At 42.0% G+C, this 19,407-nt stretch overlaps 1 protein-coding gene across 17 annotated transcripts in view; it reads right to left on the bottom strand.

Annotated features, from left to right (window-relative positions):
- The window catches only part of ZFAND4 (zinc finger AN1-type containing 4), a 58,951-nt gene that overhangs the window by 10,785 nt on the left and 28,759 nt on the right, over window positions 1-19,407 (bottom strand). For all 17 annotated transcript variants that reach the window (XR_015795889.1, XR_015795888.1, XM_088139378.1 and 14 more), the window contains one exon: window positions 12,770-12,821. Coding sequence is in view for 15 of the 17 variants with exons in the window: in XM_088139378.1 (XP_087995504.1) it covers window positions 12,770-12,821 (52 nt within the window). In the remaining 2 variants the exon portion in view is untranslated. The remainder of the gene's footprint in view (window positions 1-12,769; window positions 12,822-19,407) is intronic.

Genomic DNA, 19,407 nt, shown 5'->3' on the forward strand with positions numbered 1-19,407 from the left:
GACTTTTTCTGACTGTATGACTATAGAGCAAAACGTCAACTCCAAAAGGCCAGTAGCCGAGTTTAAACTCAATGGACGTTTTTTTTCCGGTCTTCTAGATACCGGTGCCGACGTCTCGGTCATCTGCTCAGCTGAATGGCCTGCCGATTGGCCTACTGACCCTGCCCCATCCGTCAGAGGGGTAGGAGGGATCCAGATGGCTCAGATCAGCTGCAATTGGATCTCAGTCACGTCAGCCACAAGCCCTGTTACCGCTTTCATTAAGCCTGTAGTTTTACCTTTACATACTAACTTGTGGGGACGAGATTTGATGTCCCAATTTCAAACCAAGCTTATTTTGCAATAATGGCTGTTTCAGCTGTTTTGCGGCTGGAATTGCAATCTCAAACTCCAGTCTGGATAGATCAATGGCTGCTCACAGTGGAAAAACTCACTGTATTAAAACAATTGGTCAATGAACAATTGGACAATGGGCACCTTGAGCCCTCTTTAAGCCCTTATAACACTCCAGTCTTTGTAATTAAAAAGAAATCCGGTAAATGGAGATTTCTTCATGACCTTAGGGCGGTGAATGCAATTATCAAACCAATGGGGGCGCTGCAATGCAGCCTCCCAAATCCAAATTTGATTCCTCAAAATTACGATATGATGATCATTGATCTTAAAGATTGCTTTTTCTCTATACCCTTGCATCCTAAAGATAAACATATCTTTGCCTTTACTGTACCTGCGCTCAATAACTCTCAACCAACTTCTCGCTATCAATGGAAAGTTTTGCCACAGGGAATGCTGAACAGCCCCACCATGTGTCAATACTTTGTATCGCAGATCTTACAACCCTATAGGGATAAATACTTGTCATTTTTAGTTTATCATTACATGGATGACATTCTGGTTGCTGCACCAGGACCCAAAGGTACTGTCTTAAAAACATTGCCTCACCTACAACACATATTGCAACAAGGAGGATTACATATTGCACCAGACAAAGTACAACTTTCATCACCTTTTCATTATTTGGGACACAAGGTGCTTGAATCACACGCTAACCCCTGTTTGCCGAACATTCAATTGCCACCTGCGCCTACCTTGCTACAATTACAGCAATATTTGGGATCCATCAACTGGATCCGCCCCTACATAGGTCTTTCCACCATTCAACTTTCTCCCTTATTCACGGCACTAACTAAAGGAAAGCAACCTGCAGATGTCATCCCTTTGCAAAAGGAACAATTGGACACTGTAAAATTAATCAATCAGGCCCTACGTACCAAATGGGTGGATCGCATGAAAGACAACTTGCCTTTTTCTTTGCTCCTACTGAACACGCTGACACTGCCAACAGGTGCGGTGGTTCAGGTGACACCTTCGTTGCTAATCCTTGAATGGATCCACCTGTCTCACACGCCTCGTGCAACGCTTACTACTAAACCCGCTCAATTTGCTTCCCTTATTACCAAAGGTCGGCTGCGGTCTAAGGCCCTAGCTGGTGTTGAACCCTCTGTCATTTATGTTCCTTGTTCTCTCTCCACATGGGAGTCACTGCTAGCGGTCAGCGACCACCTTCAGTTTGCCCTCGCTGACTGGCCTGGCACTGTCTCTTGCCATCCACCACCAGACCCTCGGGTACAACTTCTCAGAACCACTCCCTTTATTTGGCAAACTCCTATGTCTCCTTTCCCCATTCATGATGCAGTCACTGTCTTTGCCGACGGCAGCAAAAAATTTGGCGCCTGCGCCTGGCAGATTGACGGCCAATGGCACACAAAAACCACCCCTCCACAATCCTCCACCCAACGGGCAGAGCTTTATGCTTCCATCCTTGCTTTTGAGGCCTTTCCTCATCAATCTTTTAACCTTATTCTTGACAGCCTTTATGTTTCCCAAATTATTTCCTCCATTTATCAAGCCTACTTATCCCCCTCTATCGAACCAACTCTTCTATCTTTGTTTCTGTCCTTACAACACCTCATTTCTCAAAGGACTCATTCTTTCCATGTTGCACACATTCGTAGCCACCAACCGTTCCCTGGTATCCTCCAGGAAGGGAATGGCGTGGCCGACGCTGCGGCCGCGGCTGCATCCTCCTCCCCACTCATTTTTGCCTTTTCCTCTCCCACTCCGTGGGAAAGTCATTCCTATTTCCACCAGAATAAAAAGGCGCTCATTAAGCAGTTCAAAATTTCTGCTACAGAGGCCACCGCAATTTTACAGCAATGCCCCACCTGTAGCAAACAAGCGCACTCTGTGCCCATGGGAGTTAACCCCAGGGGGACAGAGTGCAACCAAATTTGGCAAATGGATGTTACCCAATATGCTTCCTTTTCCCCATGGAAGTACTTACACGTTTCCATTGACACTTACTCGGGGTTCATCATGGCCACCCCTCAAAGGGGCGAAGCCTCTAAACACATTATTAATCATTGTATTCGAACCTTTGCAACGCTGGGACGCCCAAAAGAACTTAAAACAGACAATGGGCCTGGCTATACAGGCAGTGCTTTTGCCGCCTTTTGCCAGAAATGGGGAATCACACACAAATTCGGCATACCATACAACAGCAAAGGTCAAGCCATAATTGAAAGAGCAAATCAGACCTTAAAACATGCTCTTGACAGATATATAGAAACAAAGGGGAAAGGGCCCCTAGCCTCCCAGCGGTGCAAGACATTCTCAACCTTTGCCTCTATACTCTTAACTTTCTCAACTTGACCGGACTACCTGCCACTTCTGCTGCTTGTCGTCACTTTGCCTCACAACCTGCCGCTGACCACCAACGACCACTTGTCTACTATCGTTGCCTGCCAGACCCCGCCTGGAGAGGGCCTGCGCAACTCATCACCTGGGGTCGAGGTTACGCGGCCATTCAGCTTCCCGATAAGGTTCTGTGGGTCCCTGGTCGCTGCGTCCGTCCTTGTCATCTCCCGCTTTCGCCGGACGCCCAAGACGCCCCTCCTCCTCCCCACATAAGAGGCCTTACTGGTGTCACTCCGGAAGCTGACCCTCAACGTACGGCCGAGGAAGAGGACAGCAGGGACAACAGAAGGTAGACCAAGGGAAGGGCCTCAGTAAAAATGTCACATCTGCCTCAATTGGGAAGAATACTGTGGTTCCCGGTTGCCCTTCAGCTACTGAGCGTTGCCCTCTGCGCACCTAACTATGCGCAGCACAATCCCCATCAACCCCAGAACCTAACGTGGGCGGTATTGGACGCACACGCAGACATCCTGAACTCCACTTCATCTATGGCGGTGCCGGGGTCCTGGTTTCCTGACCTGTACTTTGACTTTGGTGTGATGATGGACACCACCACTTCTCCCAACAGACCGGGTATGGTTAGCCACAGATGGATCAAGAGATGGCCCCTTTATGTCTGCCCCGGCCATGTCAGGGCAACAACATACCGGAAGAAGTGTGGTGGGGAAAACGATTACTTTTGTGCGGACTGGAGCTGCGTCTCCACGGGAGAAATAACATGGAACCCTCCTTTCAGAGGTGATTTTATTACGCTCAGACGGACTGGTGGGAACGTACGATGTGAGCAAAACCAATTTGGAACATATGTTAATTGTAATCCGGTTAAAATCTCTTTCACCGCTGAGGGAAAACGACACACGGGGTGGCAGTCAGGAGTCACTTGGGGAGGCCGGGTTCATGATAAAACCGGGGAGCCGGGGAATATTTTTACTATACGCCTAACACAAACCCCCATAGAACCCCCGGTACCGGTGGGCCCCAAGACAATACCAGCCAACCGCAGGGAGCCACCCCCACAACCCACCCCCACTCCCGGGAAAAGTTCGCCTACTTCCATCGGTTATTCTTTTTCCCCTTCACAGAGCCGCCCTGGGAACCCTCTTTGGGACATTGTCACAGCCACCTATCACATGGTCAATGACACCAATCCCAACCTTACTACAACCTGCTGGTTTTGCTACGATGTTCGACCCCCATATTATGACGCTGTAGGGCTTGTTTCTCCATACAACACTTCCTCGAATGACAAGGCATGCAGATGGAAACATGGCTCACAAACATTGCAGTCAATCTCAGGCAAGGGAACCTGCCTTGGACAGGTTCCCACACAGTACGAACAATACTGCAACACAACACATAGTGAGGTTGATACAACTCTCTTTTACATACCACCCACAGATGGATGGTGGGCTTGCTCTACAGGCCTCACGGCCTGTGCCCATGGTCATGTAATAACCACCAAAGGTTTTTGCATCCTTGTCCAGGTCATGCCACGCATATACTACCACACAGAAGAAGAAGTTTACAACACTTACTCAGGGTCAGAACTCACAAGACACAAACGTGAACCCATTTCCACCCTCACAGTAGCTCTCTTGGTAGGACTTGGCCTAACAGGAGCAGGAACTGGGATAGCATCCTTTGCAAATCAGTATGTCCAATACCACCACCTTAGGGCAGCCATCGATGAAGACTTAGAGAGAATAGAAACTTCGATCTCTCACTTACAAAAATCCCTAACCTCCCTCTCAGAAATGGTCTTGCAGAACAGAAGAGGCCTTGATTTACTTTTTCTAAAAGAGGGGGGGTTATGTGTGGCTTTAAGAGAAGAATGTTGCTTCTATGCAGATCACTCTGGCATAGTGCAGGACTCCATGACCAAACTCAGGGAGGGCCTGAATAAACGTAAAAAGGAGAGGGAGGGTCAGCAAGGATGGTCTCAATCCTGGTTCAACTTTTCCCCATGGTTGACCACCCTGATAGGTACCATAGCAGGACCACTGATATTGCTACTCCTTGCATGTACATTTGGCCCCTGCATTCTATCTCGCCTAACAAAATTTGTGGAAACTAAAATAGGTGCCTTGGAAAATATGGTACTGGAACGCCACCATTACCAACCAATACGGTCTGGAGAAAATATGGAAAAAGCATCCCTCCGCATATTAGACTCTGACGAAGAGTTGGAATCCACCAGTTTTATACAATCACATAGGTCTATGCTCACCCTGGAAGGGAAGGAGTCGGTAGACCACAACCCACAGAACAGCACACTTACTTTTAAAACAAAAACGGAGGAGATGTTGGAATAAAATGCTTGCTTATCAGAAACTTGATTCAGGCTTCTGCAGTGTGGCCAGGCCAGTGGCCGACACACGAACCAGAAACCTAGGATGAGGGAAGGTACCAGATAATAAAAGCACCTAAAAGCACGATAAGGCGATCACTGCTTGAAAAATACCTGATGCTACGTAAGCAAGTAGGGAAACGTATAACCATGACAGGCTATACAGGAAACATAGAATAAACCAATAGTGTTGCTTAAAGCTGTTGCATGACTATAAAAGGCTATATGCCCCCATCACCTGCTTCCTGATTTGTAATACCCAATAAAAGAGTAGTTCAGAACACGCTCTGGGCTCACTCACCTCGAGGAAAACCTGCGTGTTTGTCTTCACTCTCGCCTGTCGAGACCCCATGAGTGGCCCACCCTGATGCGGACAGCAAAACCGCACCAGTGAAACATCCTTTTCTAAATCATTCTCTTGGCCTGTCAGTTGTACAGTCAGGACCAGAAATAATGGAACAACATCATGTGAAACTAACATCATGACAAACATAAGGATCACCTTTAATACCTGGATGAAAATCCTTTGCAGTCAATGACTGCCTGAAGTCTAGAACCCATGGACATGACCAAATGCTGAGCTTCCTCCTTCCACATGCTTTGCCAGGCCTTTACTGCAGTTGCCTTCAGCTGCTGCTTGTTTGTGGGTCTTTCTGCCTTCAGACTTGTCTTCAGTAAGTGAAAAGCATGCTCTATTGGGTTGAGATCAGGTGACTGAAAGGGTTCCTCTTCACCATGAGCAGAATTCTGTGGTCATCCACTGTAGTTGTCTTCCGTGGTCTTCCAGGCCTTTTGCTGTTGCTGAGCTTGCCAGTTAATTCCTTCTTTTTCAGGCTGTTCCAAACTGTTGAATTGGCCACTCCCAATGTTTTTGCTAGCTCTCTGATGGGTTTATTCTGTTTTCTCAGCCTAATGATGGCCTCCTTCACTCACACGGATACCTATTTGGACCTCATGTTGAGTGTTCCAGTGAACAGCTACCAAATGCAAACATAACACTCAGAACCACCTCCAGGCCTTTATCTGCTTGATTGGTCCTGGGGTGCCCAGGAAACAGGGCACACCTGGTCATGCAGCTGCACTGTTCATCAGCCATTGGTTCCATTACTTATGAGCCACCAACGATGGGTGTGTGTGTGTGTGTGTGTATGTATGTATGCCAGTGGCTGTACTTCCTGAATGGTTAGCACCCCACTTTTGTCAAACCCCTTGAATTACAGCTGGAAGTCCTGACTTTGCTCCCATTTGGGTATGTTTCCTTTCAACTTCAATGTGGTGGTGTACAGAGACCAAATGCCAAAACAGTTATCCTTGTTCCAATATTTCTGGTCCTGACTATAAATCCACTTTCAATATAATCTCTATCTTGTCAGATAAAATTTGTTCTACATCGGATGTTTCTTCAATAACATCTTTTGCTCATAGTCTATCCATAGAAGCAGACATCATTACTGACCCTGGTAATATTGTGGGTACTATTTTCTAATTCCATTCTTCAAAAGTCTCCTTCAGTACTTTTATTGTCATAACATTTTGCACCATCTTACGGGCCTGTATATCTTTCCTCTATCTAAAATCTTTAGTCCCCTCTAGTGTCCAGTTTTTGAACTCAAGAAATTACTTATGTTGTATCTTGTAAAAACCAAAACAGGATGTTTTCCCACAAGAAGCTGTTTGTAGTTCTTAATTAATTCCAAAATCTTATTGCAAGTTTCAATATTCCAATTTTATATGAATCCTTAATCCAGTTATAACTTTCTAAGATCAAAATTTTATTTAGCTTTTTGCTGCTTATTTCAGGTTCTTTAAATTCTTAAGCTTGATTAAAATTTTCTTTTGTTCAGGACTGAAGGCGGACTCACCCAGAGTTTCAAACTTGCCATTCTGAAGGTCTCTAGTAGTTAATGAGTAATTTCTGAAAGTGATTAGAAAGTGAGGTTTGTGAACTTTAAAATTAATTTAATTTCCTTTAAAAGGCTCCACTGTGGTTGCGAGCAAGATGGCTAATGTCGTTGTCTCCTGGTGCTCAAACCCATGGAAAACCACTGTCCTGTGGTCTCCTTGCAAGAAGCAGCCATCTGGAGCACATGTGAGCAATTTCCCATCTTCTCCTTATCTGGAGAGACTCCAAGGAACCGGTCTACTCACTGGTTCCTTGGTCTTTGCTGCAGTCATTGGCTCCACTTTCACAGAGCTATCTTCAGTGTGCTATGTCTCCCCCAGAAGCCTGAATGACCAAGTCAAAGCCCTGACCTTAATTCTACAGAAATGCTGTGGAAGGACCTGAAACGTGCAATTCATGCGGGAAGCCCACAAACATCCATGAGCTGAAGCTGTTCTGTAAGGACGAATGGGCTAAAGTGTGCAAGAATGATCAAGAGTTATTGGAAATGTTTAGTTGCAGTTATTGCTCCCCAAGGAGGACATACCATTTACTGAAAGCAAAGGTTCACATACTTTTGCCACACACAAATATGTAGTTTTGGATCATTTTTCTAAATGAATAAATGAATAAATGAACAAATATAAATGTTTTTGACTCATTTTGTTTACTTGTGTTTTCTTTATCTAGTTTTAGAACTTGGGTGGAAAAAAGATTATGTTTTAGGTCATATTTATGCAGAAATACTGAAAATTCAACAAAGATTCACAAACTTTTAAGTATCACTGTACTTTTGTTTATAGCACCCAGTTCAAAACTTGTTATTTACTTTTAAGACTAAAAGAAGAAATCATGTCAAGAATTGCTACTGCTTAAATACATTTAATTTTATATTATTGTTGCATTATCTTCTGCATATATCTTTGATATATAGAAACCAACTTTAACAGTATAAAGAGAAAAAGTGATTGTTTTAGCTGCTATATCTCTGAAAGCTCTGCAATTTATCAATCAACATCAGTGCATATTAACTGAATATAGTTTTACACTTTGCTGTGTTTGATATACTCCTGTATAGTATATACCAGTGTTTCTCAGCCACTTTAAGATGGGTGGACCTCAACTCCCAGAATTCCCCAGCCAGCCAAGCTGGTTGGAGAATTCTGGGAGTTGAAGTCCACTCATCTTAAAGTGGCTGAGGTTGAGAAACACTGGTATATACTATACCGGAGTATATGGGGAAGCCAGCAGGAAGTCAGAAGTTAATGGTCATGTCATGTCACACCTCACTTAACAATCTACGTGGTCTTCGCTTAATGGCAACCGGGACTGCCGGAATTGCTGTTGCTAAGCAACACAGTCAGATGACATCGCACTTTACAACTGCGTCACTTAGCAGCGGCAATTCCATTCCCAATTGCTGTTGTAACCTGAGGACTACCTATAAGACATTTTGATGGAAGTTGGTACACAAATCATGCATGTTAATTAAAAAAATATATAAAATAGGCAGAAGATGTTAACCAAATAGGTTAACATTTGGTTAATGTTTATTATTAACATTTGGTTAATGTTTATAACCTAATATGTCTAGGAAAATGAGTAAAAGCAACAGTTTTGAAAGAAAACACAATCAAACCAAATCTCATGAAGACTATTTGAAGAAGTCACCAATTTGGCAATTATTCAAATTACTATGTGAATAATGCAATATAAGCTGTCCAATGGAAAATATAAATTGTAGGCCTATGAGGACCAATATAGATTCACTTCAATGAAGAAATTTGGACTATACTTTGCTGAAGTGATGAGGCCACTTGATTCATGTCAATAAAGCAAACTGAGCACCCTTGAACTGTTCGGGACCAAAGCTGCAGGAGCAAGCTAAGAAGACTGAGCACTGGGCAAAGTGCTTTCAGGAAGGGTAGCTTTGGGACTCCTCAGAGTCTTCAGCGAAGTGCACTCTGAGATGGTTCCAGGCTGGATGCTGAGGGCAATTTCACAGCATTTCCTGAAGCTGTCCAGCCTGGAAGTACTTTGGCCAATGGTGTGGGAGAAGGGTCCTCTAAATCTTTTCCTGGAGAATTCCTTTACTATTCTACATTGCTGGCTTCTTATGAGTTGCCAAAGGCAAGTGACATGAAAGGAAACATGCATCTGCACTGCTGGATTCTAAATGCTCATCAGCTCACCATTTGTTGGGAGAGTCCAATGGCATAAAAAGATTCCTTGCACAAGTAGCTTAGAGGAGGTTCCAGGCTGGGAGGTACCAGCCTGGGCACTTCCAGTGGCATTGCTTTCCTTAGCGACTGCAGCAGTGCTGTGAAGTCGCCTGTGAAGGCTATGAAGGGCTGTCTCTCACAGAGCCTGGTGAAGGGTGCTCCTCTCAGTCTTCCCTTCAAGCATAAGCTCTATGGAAAAGCAGTTGGGGGACAATGGTTGTATATTGTTTCATGAAGCAAACTCAAGAAAGTGAAGCATGGGGTACTTGATACCAATGAGGTTCAACAAGCTCTGCAATATAAACACATTCTAAACAGGTAACGCTGAGTATAATGACTTTCTTATAAGATCCAGTGGAGAAAATCTACCAAGTATTATCATTACCATCTCTAAGAAACCAGACTGTGTTCTGTTACTATATATTATAAGTATACTGTTACTATGCAAATCTAAATTATTTAAATTGATAAAATATCATATTGATTTTAAAACTGCTTTAAGGATATCTGATTGCTTCTCCAAAGCAGTCTAATTTTGCTTTTCACATAGGCTTCAAAAGGTGTCTTTAAAGCTTTATTTTGAGTTTTACAGTGATTTACCCTTAAATCATATATTATATTGGCAGAGTGATTTTTTGGCACGTAAGTGGCTGATAAATACAGAGACGTTATGGAAACTCACAATATATGTAGCTACCTGTAAGCCAACCTGCTCTCTCTCCCCCCCAAACAGTTAGAAAAAAACAATGGAAGATTATTTCAATATATAATTACTGCAATGAGATTGCTCTATGCACAGAGATAGAAAGATTTGACACTACCCACTATGGAGGAATGGTTGGTGAAGTTGATAGATTTTTCTGAAATGGATAAATTGACTTCTTTGATTAGAGAAAAGACACTATCTACATTTATTGGTGACTGGAATCCTCTTATGGACTTTTTGTGTAACAATGAAAAAAATGAACGTAATTTATGGTTTTGATGATTAGATAGGATAGATTATAGAAAGAAGAGTAATATGATGTACTATTAGAGAGAGAGGTTAAAATATATTTGTACTTATAACTGCTGTGAAGAATATTGGAAGCCACTTTTATATATTTTTCTTTCTTTCCTATTTTTTCCTGTTTTTCTTTTCTTGCACTTTTTTGCTTTTTCTTTGATCTTCCTCCTCCTCCTCTTCTTCTTCTTACTCCTCCTCCTCCTCCCTTTATATTATTTGTGTTAATTTTTAGCTTCTTGTTTAAAAGCTTTAATAAAAATTATATTAAAAAAAGTTTTTAAGAACTACTGAATACGCTTTAGCCACAGCTCAGCTATCAGTTGGGAGCTGCAGAAAAACTGCCTCACATTGTCAAGAATGCAACAGCTTTGCCTGACACAAATTACAAACACACCCATCCCACCTTTTGTCTTGCCAGTAGCACACACTCCTAATCCCATGTATGATTTTGCTGCAATTTTATACATTCAAAAACAATGTCCGTTGCCCATATGTATCATAGCACCCAAAATAAATAGAAAACACAAAGTTGAAAAGAACTCAGCAGAGAAGAAAAGGAAGAAGACAGAGAAAATATAGTCACACTCAGAAACCAAACTTAAAAGAGATGCGTCTGCTATGGAGGATGAGAAACTGAGGGGAATCCTTAGCAGCGTCTCATGGAACACGTGGTACAGATGGGGAGGAATGGGTTCCCACTTAAAAATCTCAGCTCTAGAACATTCTGAATGGGTGCAGAACTGACAAATGATTTTTTACCTTTTATTGGTTTTATTGTACTTTGATTGCTGTGAGCTGCCCAGAGTCATCATACATGTTTAATAATTCATCATTATTTATTTATTTATCAAATTTGTCACTGCCCATCTCATTGAAACGACTCTGAGCGGTTTACAGCGGATGTGATAAAATTCATTAAAATGCAATATAAAAATAGTCTTAAAATAAATAGATTCCAAGAAAGATGGAGAGTTGGTGAGTAATTCCAGGGAATGTCGTCAGGAGGCTAACCACCCCAGGGACAGGTACAGCCCATATCACCCCATGCACACTGACACTGAATTATTATTATTTAATAATATATTTAATATATTATTATTCTTTTACTATTAATAGATGATGATGATTATTTATTTTTTTAAGATCCTGGGTTGTTCCCAGCACATTTAAAATGCTGTTCCTTGTCCTACACTGTTTTGGACTTAATTATCTGAAGAGCAACTTCTATCTTGTGTGATAATGCCATCTGATGGCATGTTGGAATGTCTGCAATGAGGTATGTTTCTTAATGGGTTCCTGTCCTTTTTATAAAACTTTCTCCTTGCAATGCTTGGCTTGGAGACAATGTTCTTTTTCAGCACCAAGTAAATACAATTTCATTCTCCTAGAACTTCGAAATTATTTATTTGCTGTTTTCATTTTAGTTTAATGTAAAAGTTGTTATGTTTTCTTGTTTTTAATAAGGATGCTTGACTAGCAGGCTGCTGTGCTTTGAAAAAAAAAAACAGGCCTCTTGGGGCAGCCACCTATCAGAAAGGCTTCTTGGGGAGAGTCATGTTCCATATACAAGTAAGTCCTTGAGTTACCACCATTCTTTCAGCAACCGTTCGAAGTTATGACAGTGCTGAACAAAGGGACTTACAATCAGTCCTTGAAGTTCTGGCCACTGTAGTGCCCCCATGGTCATGTGAACAAAATTTGGACACTTGGCAACCAGGTAGCACTTATGACTAGTTGCAGAATCCCACGGTCACACGACCACCATTTGCAACCTTCCCTGCCAGCTTCCCACAAAGTCAATGGGGAAGCCGGCAGGGAAGGTCGCAAGTTGCTTGGGTAAGTCTCCCCCACCCCCATCTTTCTTCACTCACACGCACCCCATGCCCTCTTTCCCCAGCCTCCCTGCACTTGCCCACACACGCCCCATGCCCTCTTTCCTGGCTTCCCTGTGCTCACACACACGGACCCTCACACACACACCCTCTTTCCCTGGCTTCCCTGCACTCATACATATGTACCCGACGCCCTCCTTCCCCGGCCTCCCTGCACTCACACACATACACACACCCTGCTTCCTGAGTTCACAACACACTGAACCACCCCTTGCCCAACTCACACATGGCCTGCGCCAGGCCTTTCAGGGCCTCCCTGCCCCCTTGTGGCACCCCTGTGCCCCTTACCTGGGACTCCTTCCACTTTCCACTTAATGACCCACATGTCTTTGGTTACGTCACACTTTATGACCACATCATTGAGCAATGGCAATCCTGGTCCCAACTGCAATCGTAACTCAAGGACCACCTGTATTCTGTCTTACACTGGTTAGTTAGGGAAACGTTTCTCAGGGACCACATTGAAGAATGGCAGCTGAAAGCCATGTCTCTGCACATTATGCATAGTAGCAGGTAACTGAAGAAGTACTTGCCCTTGCAGATATCTGATGTTTTATAAATGTATGATTTACACAAGTCTTATACAATTCTCCTTTCTGTGTTTGTTTAAATAGGAAAGCATTACAAATGGCAAGAGCTGGATTTTCCAAATTGATTACTCACCCATTCTTTTTCCTGAAGCCACAATATTTCCATTCAATCCAACTCCAGGAGACTAAAATTTAAAAAGAAAAGGGTGGAAAGAGTAATGAATGTGAACATAAGCAATGAGTAAATGAACTAGACTTTTTTTAAATAAAAAAATCTACAAAATAATAAACAAATACTGAGTCTTAAATTTTTGGTTCCAAAACATTGAATTCTAATAGTAGTGAAAAAACAGAAATGCAAATATATTCTTCAAACAGCTACACTACATTAATTCCTTGAAACACAGCATCAGCTTAATACTCATTTATTCAAAACATATTTATACAACCTGTAAGTTCATTATATAATATGCATAATCGTACAATAATAAAATAGAGAATACAACTGCCTAGAACAACATCAAACACTTTTGAGCACAGTATGAAGAATCTTTAAAAATCCAATTTAACATCAGTATTAAATCAATTCCAGACTAACACTTATTATTAGATTCATATCCCAGTTGTTTTTTTACGACTCAAGCTGCTTCCCATTTCCTCTATAGCAACAGCTGGGCTAAGAGTCATCCAGCCAGCTTCCATGCCAAGGGAAGAAGAGAATTCATAGTTGCCTGGTTTCTAATCTACTACATAAACACTAGACTAGACTAAACTGACATTTAGGTCTTTAAGGCTCACTTAAAAGCAAGAAATGAGGTGTGCCTCTACAAGAAGGCAGCATCACAAAGAAAGCCCTTTAACTTTTGCCCACCAAATATCTGATGCATGAACTTGACAGCACACATTCTTCAAATAATCAGGTAAAAGCATGCTATTTAGAACTTTGGTTGGTCTATATACCAAACTAAAGAGACCATTAAATTCTGTAAGACCAACTCATTTGTTTTCATAACATTTGTACATATTTTTATTGCTGCTCAAAATAAATTTCAAGTAGTAACTTAAAAAAAAAAAAGGGTTCCTAGAAAAAAGAGTCCAGTATTAGATTGCCTTCAATGTTTGATCAAGGTTACTTAAACAGTATGGATCCAAAGGCAGGAGTAGGGGAATAACTAATTGTCATTTACGTGACAGATTTACAGAAAGATATTACAGTATGTGCTGGATTTTAATAAAGTGAGATCCTTGAAAAACAAAGGAAGAAGGTCTTGGTCTGAAGTAAGAAAAGAATGGAGTTTACCTTCTCCCCAAGACACTGGTAATTCAAATTTGGAACCCAGGAACCCAGGAAAAAGAAAAGTCCAATAAAAAGAAGCAGAGGATCTTTGTTTCAAGAGGGTTCTATTTCTGGGGAAATAGGTAATATGTTTTTATCAGGCATCTATGCATGTTTTTTTATTTATAGTCCTGTAGTTTTAGCACAGAAAAAAAGAGGCTTGCACAAACAAAAGTTACTTTTATTTCAAGCTTCCAGTTTTGGTGAGACAGCCAGGTTAAGAGGCAGAACTCTCCTGCAGGCTACTGAAGAGCAGGAAGCCATTTTTAGCTACCCAGTCAGCAGGAGACATTACAAGGGACAAAGACTGAGGCAACCAACCTAATCACCCTGACAGGACCACTAAGCTTAGGAAACTGGAAGACTTGACAACTATCCAGGGAGATTTAACAAGATTGGGGCTGGAACTCCAGAGGCAAACCTTTAATAAATGGAACTAGAGTAAAAGGAAACACCTGGAAGTGATATTCCAGTGAATCAGGGAGGCAAGAAATACCCAATTGGTCAAAATCAAAATCCGGTCGTCAGTAAGGACACCATGGGCGTATCCTGCAGAGGGAAGACTGGGGCAATGATTCTTGGGGCTACTAAGAGGGCAGCCTGCCTCTTAGATGTAGCCTGGAAGAGCACCCCCAATGTGGTGGCGTGGGCGGAGGAATGCTAGGCTGGATCTGACAAGCTGAAAGCAGCCCTCAGCAGGTATCCTCTATCACAAGCTCCTGACTTTGACAAATCATTCACATTAACCACTGATGCCTCAGAGAGAAGCAGTGTTAACAGACCAAATTCTTTGCCAGGTGGAATTCCTTGAGTCAGATAAGAACTCTGTGTCAGATAATTAAATTAACTCCTTAATAACTTTGATAGCCACCCACTTGTAACAAGGATTAAAACAGAATAATAGTTAAAACTAAATTACAGTGGTTGAATTTAGGAGGAAAAAGACCAGTTTCATAACATTCAACCTCAGTAATGTTACCCCAAATGCCCTGACCCAATCCCTGTAGAAAAAGTCAGGTTAAAGCAGTGCTTCCCAAACCTGGGTAAATTACCCAAAATTGGGTAAAAGTGTTTTTTCTTTGAATAACAACACATGAACCCATTACCCAATCACAACATGGACATTTAAGTAGACTTAAAATATTTTACCTACATTGGGTAAAAAGGATTTTCTGATAATGAAGGAAAAAGTTTGGGAAGCACTGCCTTAAAGGCAGGCAATGTTGTTCCAGACTGCAAGTGCAGCAAAGCGAAGATATGCTTCCTGGGTCCCATAAGATTACATTGCTTACTAGATGCTTAGTGGACAGGCAGACACAATGGGAGGCAGGCAGTACTAAGGGACACCCTTAACTAGTTATACTGCTGCATTCTGAACCAGTTATTACTACTTAAGGGCACCCCCAGGAAGGGTGCACTATCTTATTTATTTACTTAAATTTCTAGCCCATAAAATTCCAAATTACTCACAAAGTAAAACAAACAAATAATTCCATAAAAACATAACATCTATAAAACTACCATTCAAGAGAACAAAGCCATCCTCCCACATCCGCCTGAGCTCAATGGGGTCTGCCGATCTATCTTAACCCAAGGTTTGAGGAAAAGCCAAGTGTTTAAAGAATGCTGAAAGGTAGACAAGGTGGGGGGGCCATCTGAATCTCTAGGGGGATGCTATTCCAAAGCACAGGTGCAGCAATAGACGAGGCCTGCTTCTGGGGCCCTCAAGAGCTGTCAAACCACATGTGGCCCCCAACACTCCCGAGAATGGCCCAAACCAGATTAAAATGCAATTGGGAAATATTTAACAAAATAAAATAAAACCACATTAAAACACAGATAATATGGCATTTTAAAACTCAACAGATGTGGTCACCAACCACCGTAATGCTCCAGGCTCACGAGGAGTCCTGTACAAGTTTGCCACCTTGGCTTAACTGCCACAGCCAGCATTGCTTGGTGCTGCCCTGGCGTGGCCTGAGCAGGAACACCACGTGACTCAAGTTCCCTCTCCGTCTGTGCTGCAGCAGCGCTGAGCGAGCCTCGTTGCAACAATTAGGCCGAGGCAGCGAGCTTGTGCCTTTTCCCCGGGGCAGCAGACAGGCAGCCTTGTGCCAGCAGCCGACGTGCCTTGGACCCCAGAGCCTCCAGCGCATGAAGTAGTGCTTCCCACGAAACCAGGCTGCATTCCTTTCTCTGCCCCCCCCCACAAAAAAGTTGTATTTCCCTTCTTCCTCTTTAATTAATGTCTGTTCAATTTTGGGCTGAACAAAGTCCATTATTGTTAACTTTATAAAAATTTCAATTTTAAAATTAGTAAAGTTGCATTATACAAAAAACATTATTATTATATGTATTATATACTTTATACAAAAAATATTTAGATTGCCTCCCTCTTTCATTTTTCCCCATTTCCCCCTCTTCTCTGGATATATTCTGCCTATTTAAACCTTTTATTTTAAATAAGCTCAGAAGACATCCAGAGAAGAAGGAAAAAATGGGGAAAAATGAAAGAGAGGGGGCAATCTAAATGTTTTTGAATGCTTTTGATAAAAGTTTCTTGAAAAAGATGCCAAGTTTCTAGCAAAGAACATTAAATTCACGTTAAACCTTCTTGTAGTGATGTTTTGTAATGATGTTGAATGCTTCTTTTCATCTATAACTAGTTCCTGATTTGTATGCATGTATGTAATAAAGATATAAATAACATAAATTTTGAAAACAAATGGTCAAATTCATAATAATGATATATCTTTTTTATTAGTTATATCTAGTTCCTATCTGATTTTAATGTGTTGATGAACCAACTCTACCAGATGGGCGACATTAGAGGAGACAGGCTCTAACAGCTAAGCCTATGCCATGCAGCCTTTACAGGTAATGACCAGCACCTTGAATTCTATCCAGAAGCCAACCAGTATAGGAGGGGTGTCACATGGGGCTTGCCCACCACTGCTCATGCTGCAGTACTCTGGACAGGCTGAGGCTTCCCAGTATTCTTCAAGGGCATGTAGAACATATTGCAATAGGATCTTCTTATTCAGGAAAGGGCTGAAATTGGTGCAGCAGATGAATCTATACAAAGGCCTTCCTGGCTGCAGCTGCAGAGCACTCCAAAAAAGTAGGAATGTTTGAGTCCAGAACACTCACAAATTGTACACTAGCTCTGTCTGGAAAGTGCCACTCCATCCATAGCTAGATAAATCCTGGACCCAGATGACTGCAACCCCCACAGCCACTAGGTCTTGCCAGAGTTGAGCTTCATCTTATTTCTCCCCATCCAAGTTCCAATAGTCTTGAAGTACTGCAACAGCACTTTGACTGCATTACTTGATCAGCCCAAGGTTGAGATATACACCCAGCTATTATCAGTATACTAATAATACCTGACCCTGTAACAGACAACCTTGCCCAGTGGCTTCACATAGATGTGAAACAGGAGAGGACAGAGTGTTGAGTCCCAAGAAATCCTGCAAACCAGAACCCTTAACACTGGTTAATTTCCCCTCCCCCAACATTGACAGGAACCTGCCAAAAGAGATCCACTGCCACATTGTGCCTCCCATTCTCAAACCCCATAGCCAATTCAGAAGGATCAGTGGTGTTGAAAGCTGTTGAGATCAAGAACCAGGATACCATCCCTATCCTGACTGTACTAGAGATTATCAGCAAGCATGATCAGTACTGTTTTCATGTCTAAATCTAGACTAAAAAGGATTTAGATAGTCCATTTCCTCCAAGCCCCCCGGGAGTTGCAACCCAACCACCTTTTTAAGAACCATAGTGTATATCCTTTGAAAAGCTACTTCACTTCTCTATGGATATGACTGTACAATTAGTTTTGTATCTATCTAGTGGTGGCATAGTACAACCCACATTTTGCTAGGATTTCTACTAGGATTTCATGAGAGACTGTCAAACGCTTTGCTAAAAGTCAAGATACACTGTCTAGTGGCTACTTAAATTGGTAATTCTATCCAAAAAGAGTATCAGGTTGGTTTGGCATGATCTGTTATTGATAAACCCACGCTGGTTCCTGCCAAGCAATACATTCTTTCCACAAACTCAATCTGTTCCAGAGTTCTGTCCATTATTAATGAGCTGCAGTTATCCATGTCTTTTTTCTCCTTCTTGGAAGAGAGGAGCATTATTTGCCTTTCTTCAGTTCTCTAGCACTATACTCAACTGCCATGATTTCTCAAAGATGTGAAAAGATCTCAGAAATGAATCTTCAAAAATTCTCAGATGTAATTGTTCTGGTACTGAAGTCTTGAGTTTCTTAGATGTTCCCTAACAATCTCAACTTACCTTGGATTGCCACTTCCTCCTTAATTGGTCTCCTTAGGTTCATTTGAACAGTTTCCCTTTGGAGAGAAGACCGAAGCAAAGTAGTTGTTGAGAAGCTCTTGTTACCATCCTCTTTTTTTCCAAACAGTGGCCCCACCCCTTCCTTATTTTTCCTCTTACTACTAACATTGTTGACTTTAGCTTCTCTTGCGAGCCTAAACTCCTTCTGCACTCCAGCCTTTATGACTTGATATCCACAAGTAGTAACTTGCTGGTAAGCTTCATTGGTGATTGTATCAGTCTTCCATTTCCTTTATATGCCCTATTAACCTTAAGCTCATTTGAAAACTTTCCACTGTTTCCTAAGTTGATGCCTCCCTCATTTTTCCTTCCCACTGGATTCGTATGAGATTCCACAATTCTATGTCACTCCACAAGATCAGAACATCTTCATTCAGCCTTCCCTTGTTCCTCCACACCCCCTGCCATTTCATTCATGCCATCTGCCATGTTCATGACCAGACAGGCTCACAGATATTTATCTCGGTTCTGGTCAATCAAGGTTTTCACCTAAACGGCCTTAGCTGCATATCATATGCACCATTCCCTCTAATGTTTGTTAATTCAATTTACAGCTGTAGACCAAATATACAAAAGAAAAAGAGAAAAGAAATGCATCTTACAGATTGAACATACTTAGAAAAACCAGATAAAAAGAATAAAAATAAAATTCTTATCCAGGAACTGAGTATTTCTCTTGCTGGATCAAAATTTGACTTCTGATCTTGAAAGCAGCATAGCAGAATTTGGTCACTGACAAAGATGTGGAGTCATCCAGCCAGCAATTGCTGAATATAGAAATGATCCGTATGTCCTGCAGAGTCCACTAAAAGAGGTGCAATATATATGCAGAGGACTTAAGGATTCCACTGTATTTGACCTACAAAGGCATAATCCATTCTTGTAAGGGATTCTTTTACATTTTCCTTCCAGGACAGAAATAAGTAAGGCATCACAGCAAGCCAAAGTAAAGAGTCTTCTCTTCTAAATTTAGGTACTGTTATGGGTCTCAAATAGCTCGCTTGCTGGCTTTCACAAAGGAGCACAGCTGATAAAAAAATGGTATTTGGGTAAGGAGGCAGCATTAA

This window comes from Python bivittatus, unplaced genomic scaffold (genome assembly GCF_059951505.1).
Source record: "Python bivittatus isolate LINGU-HERP-01145 unplaced genomic scaffold, Pbiv_v1 ctg000210_np1212, whole genome shotgun sequence".
Classification (NCBI taxonomy): Eukaryota; Metazoa; Chordata; class Lepidosauria; order Squamata; family Pythonidae; genus Python; species Python bivittatus.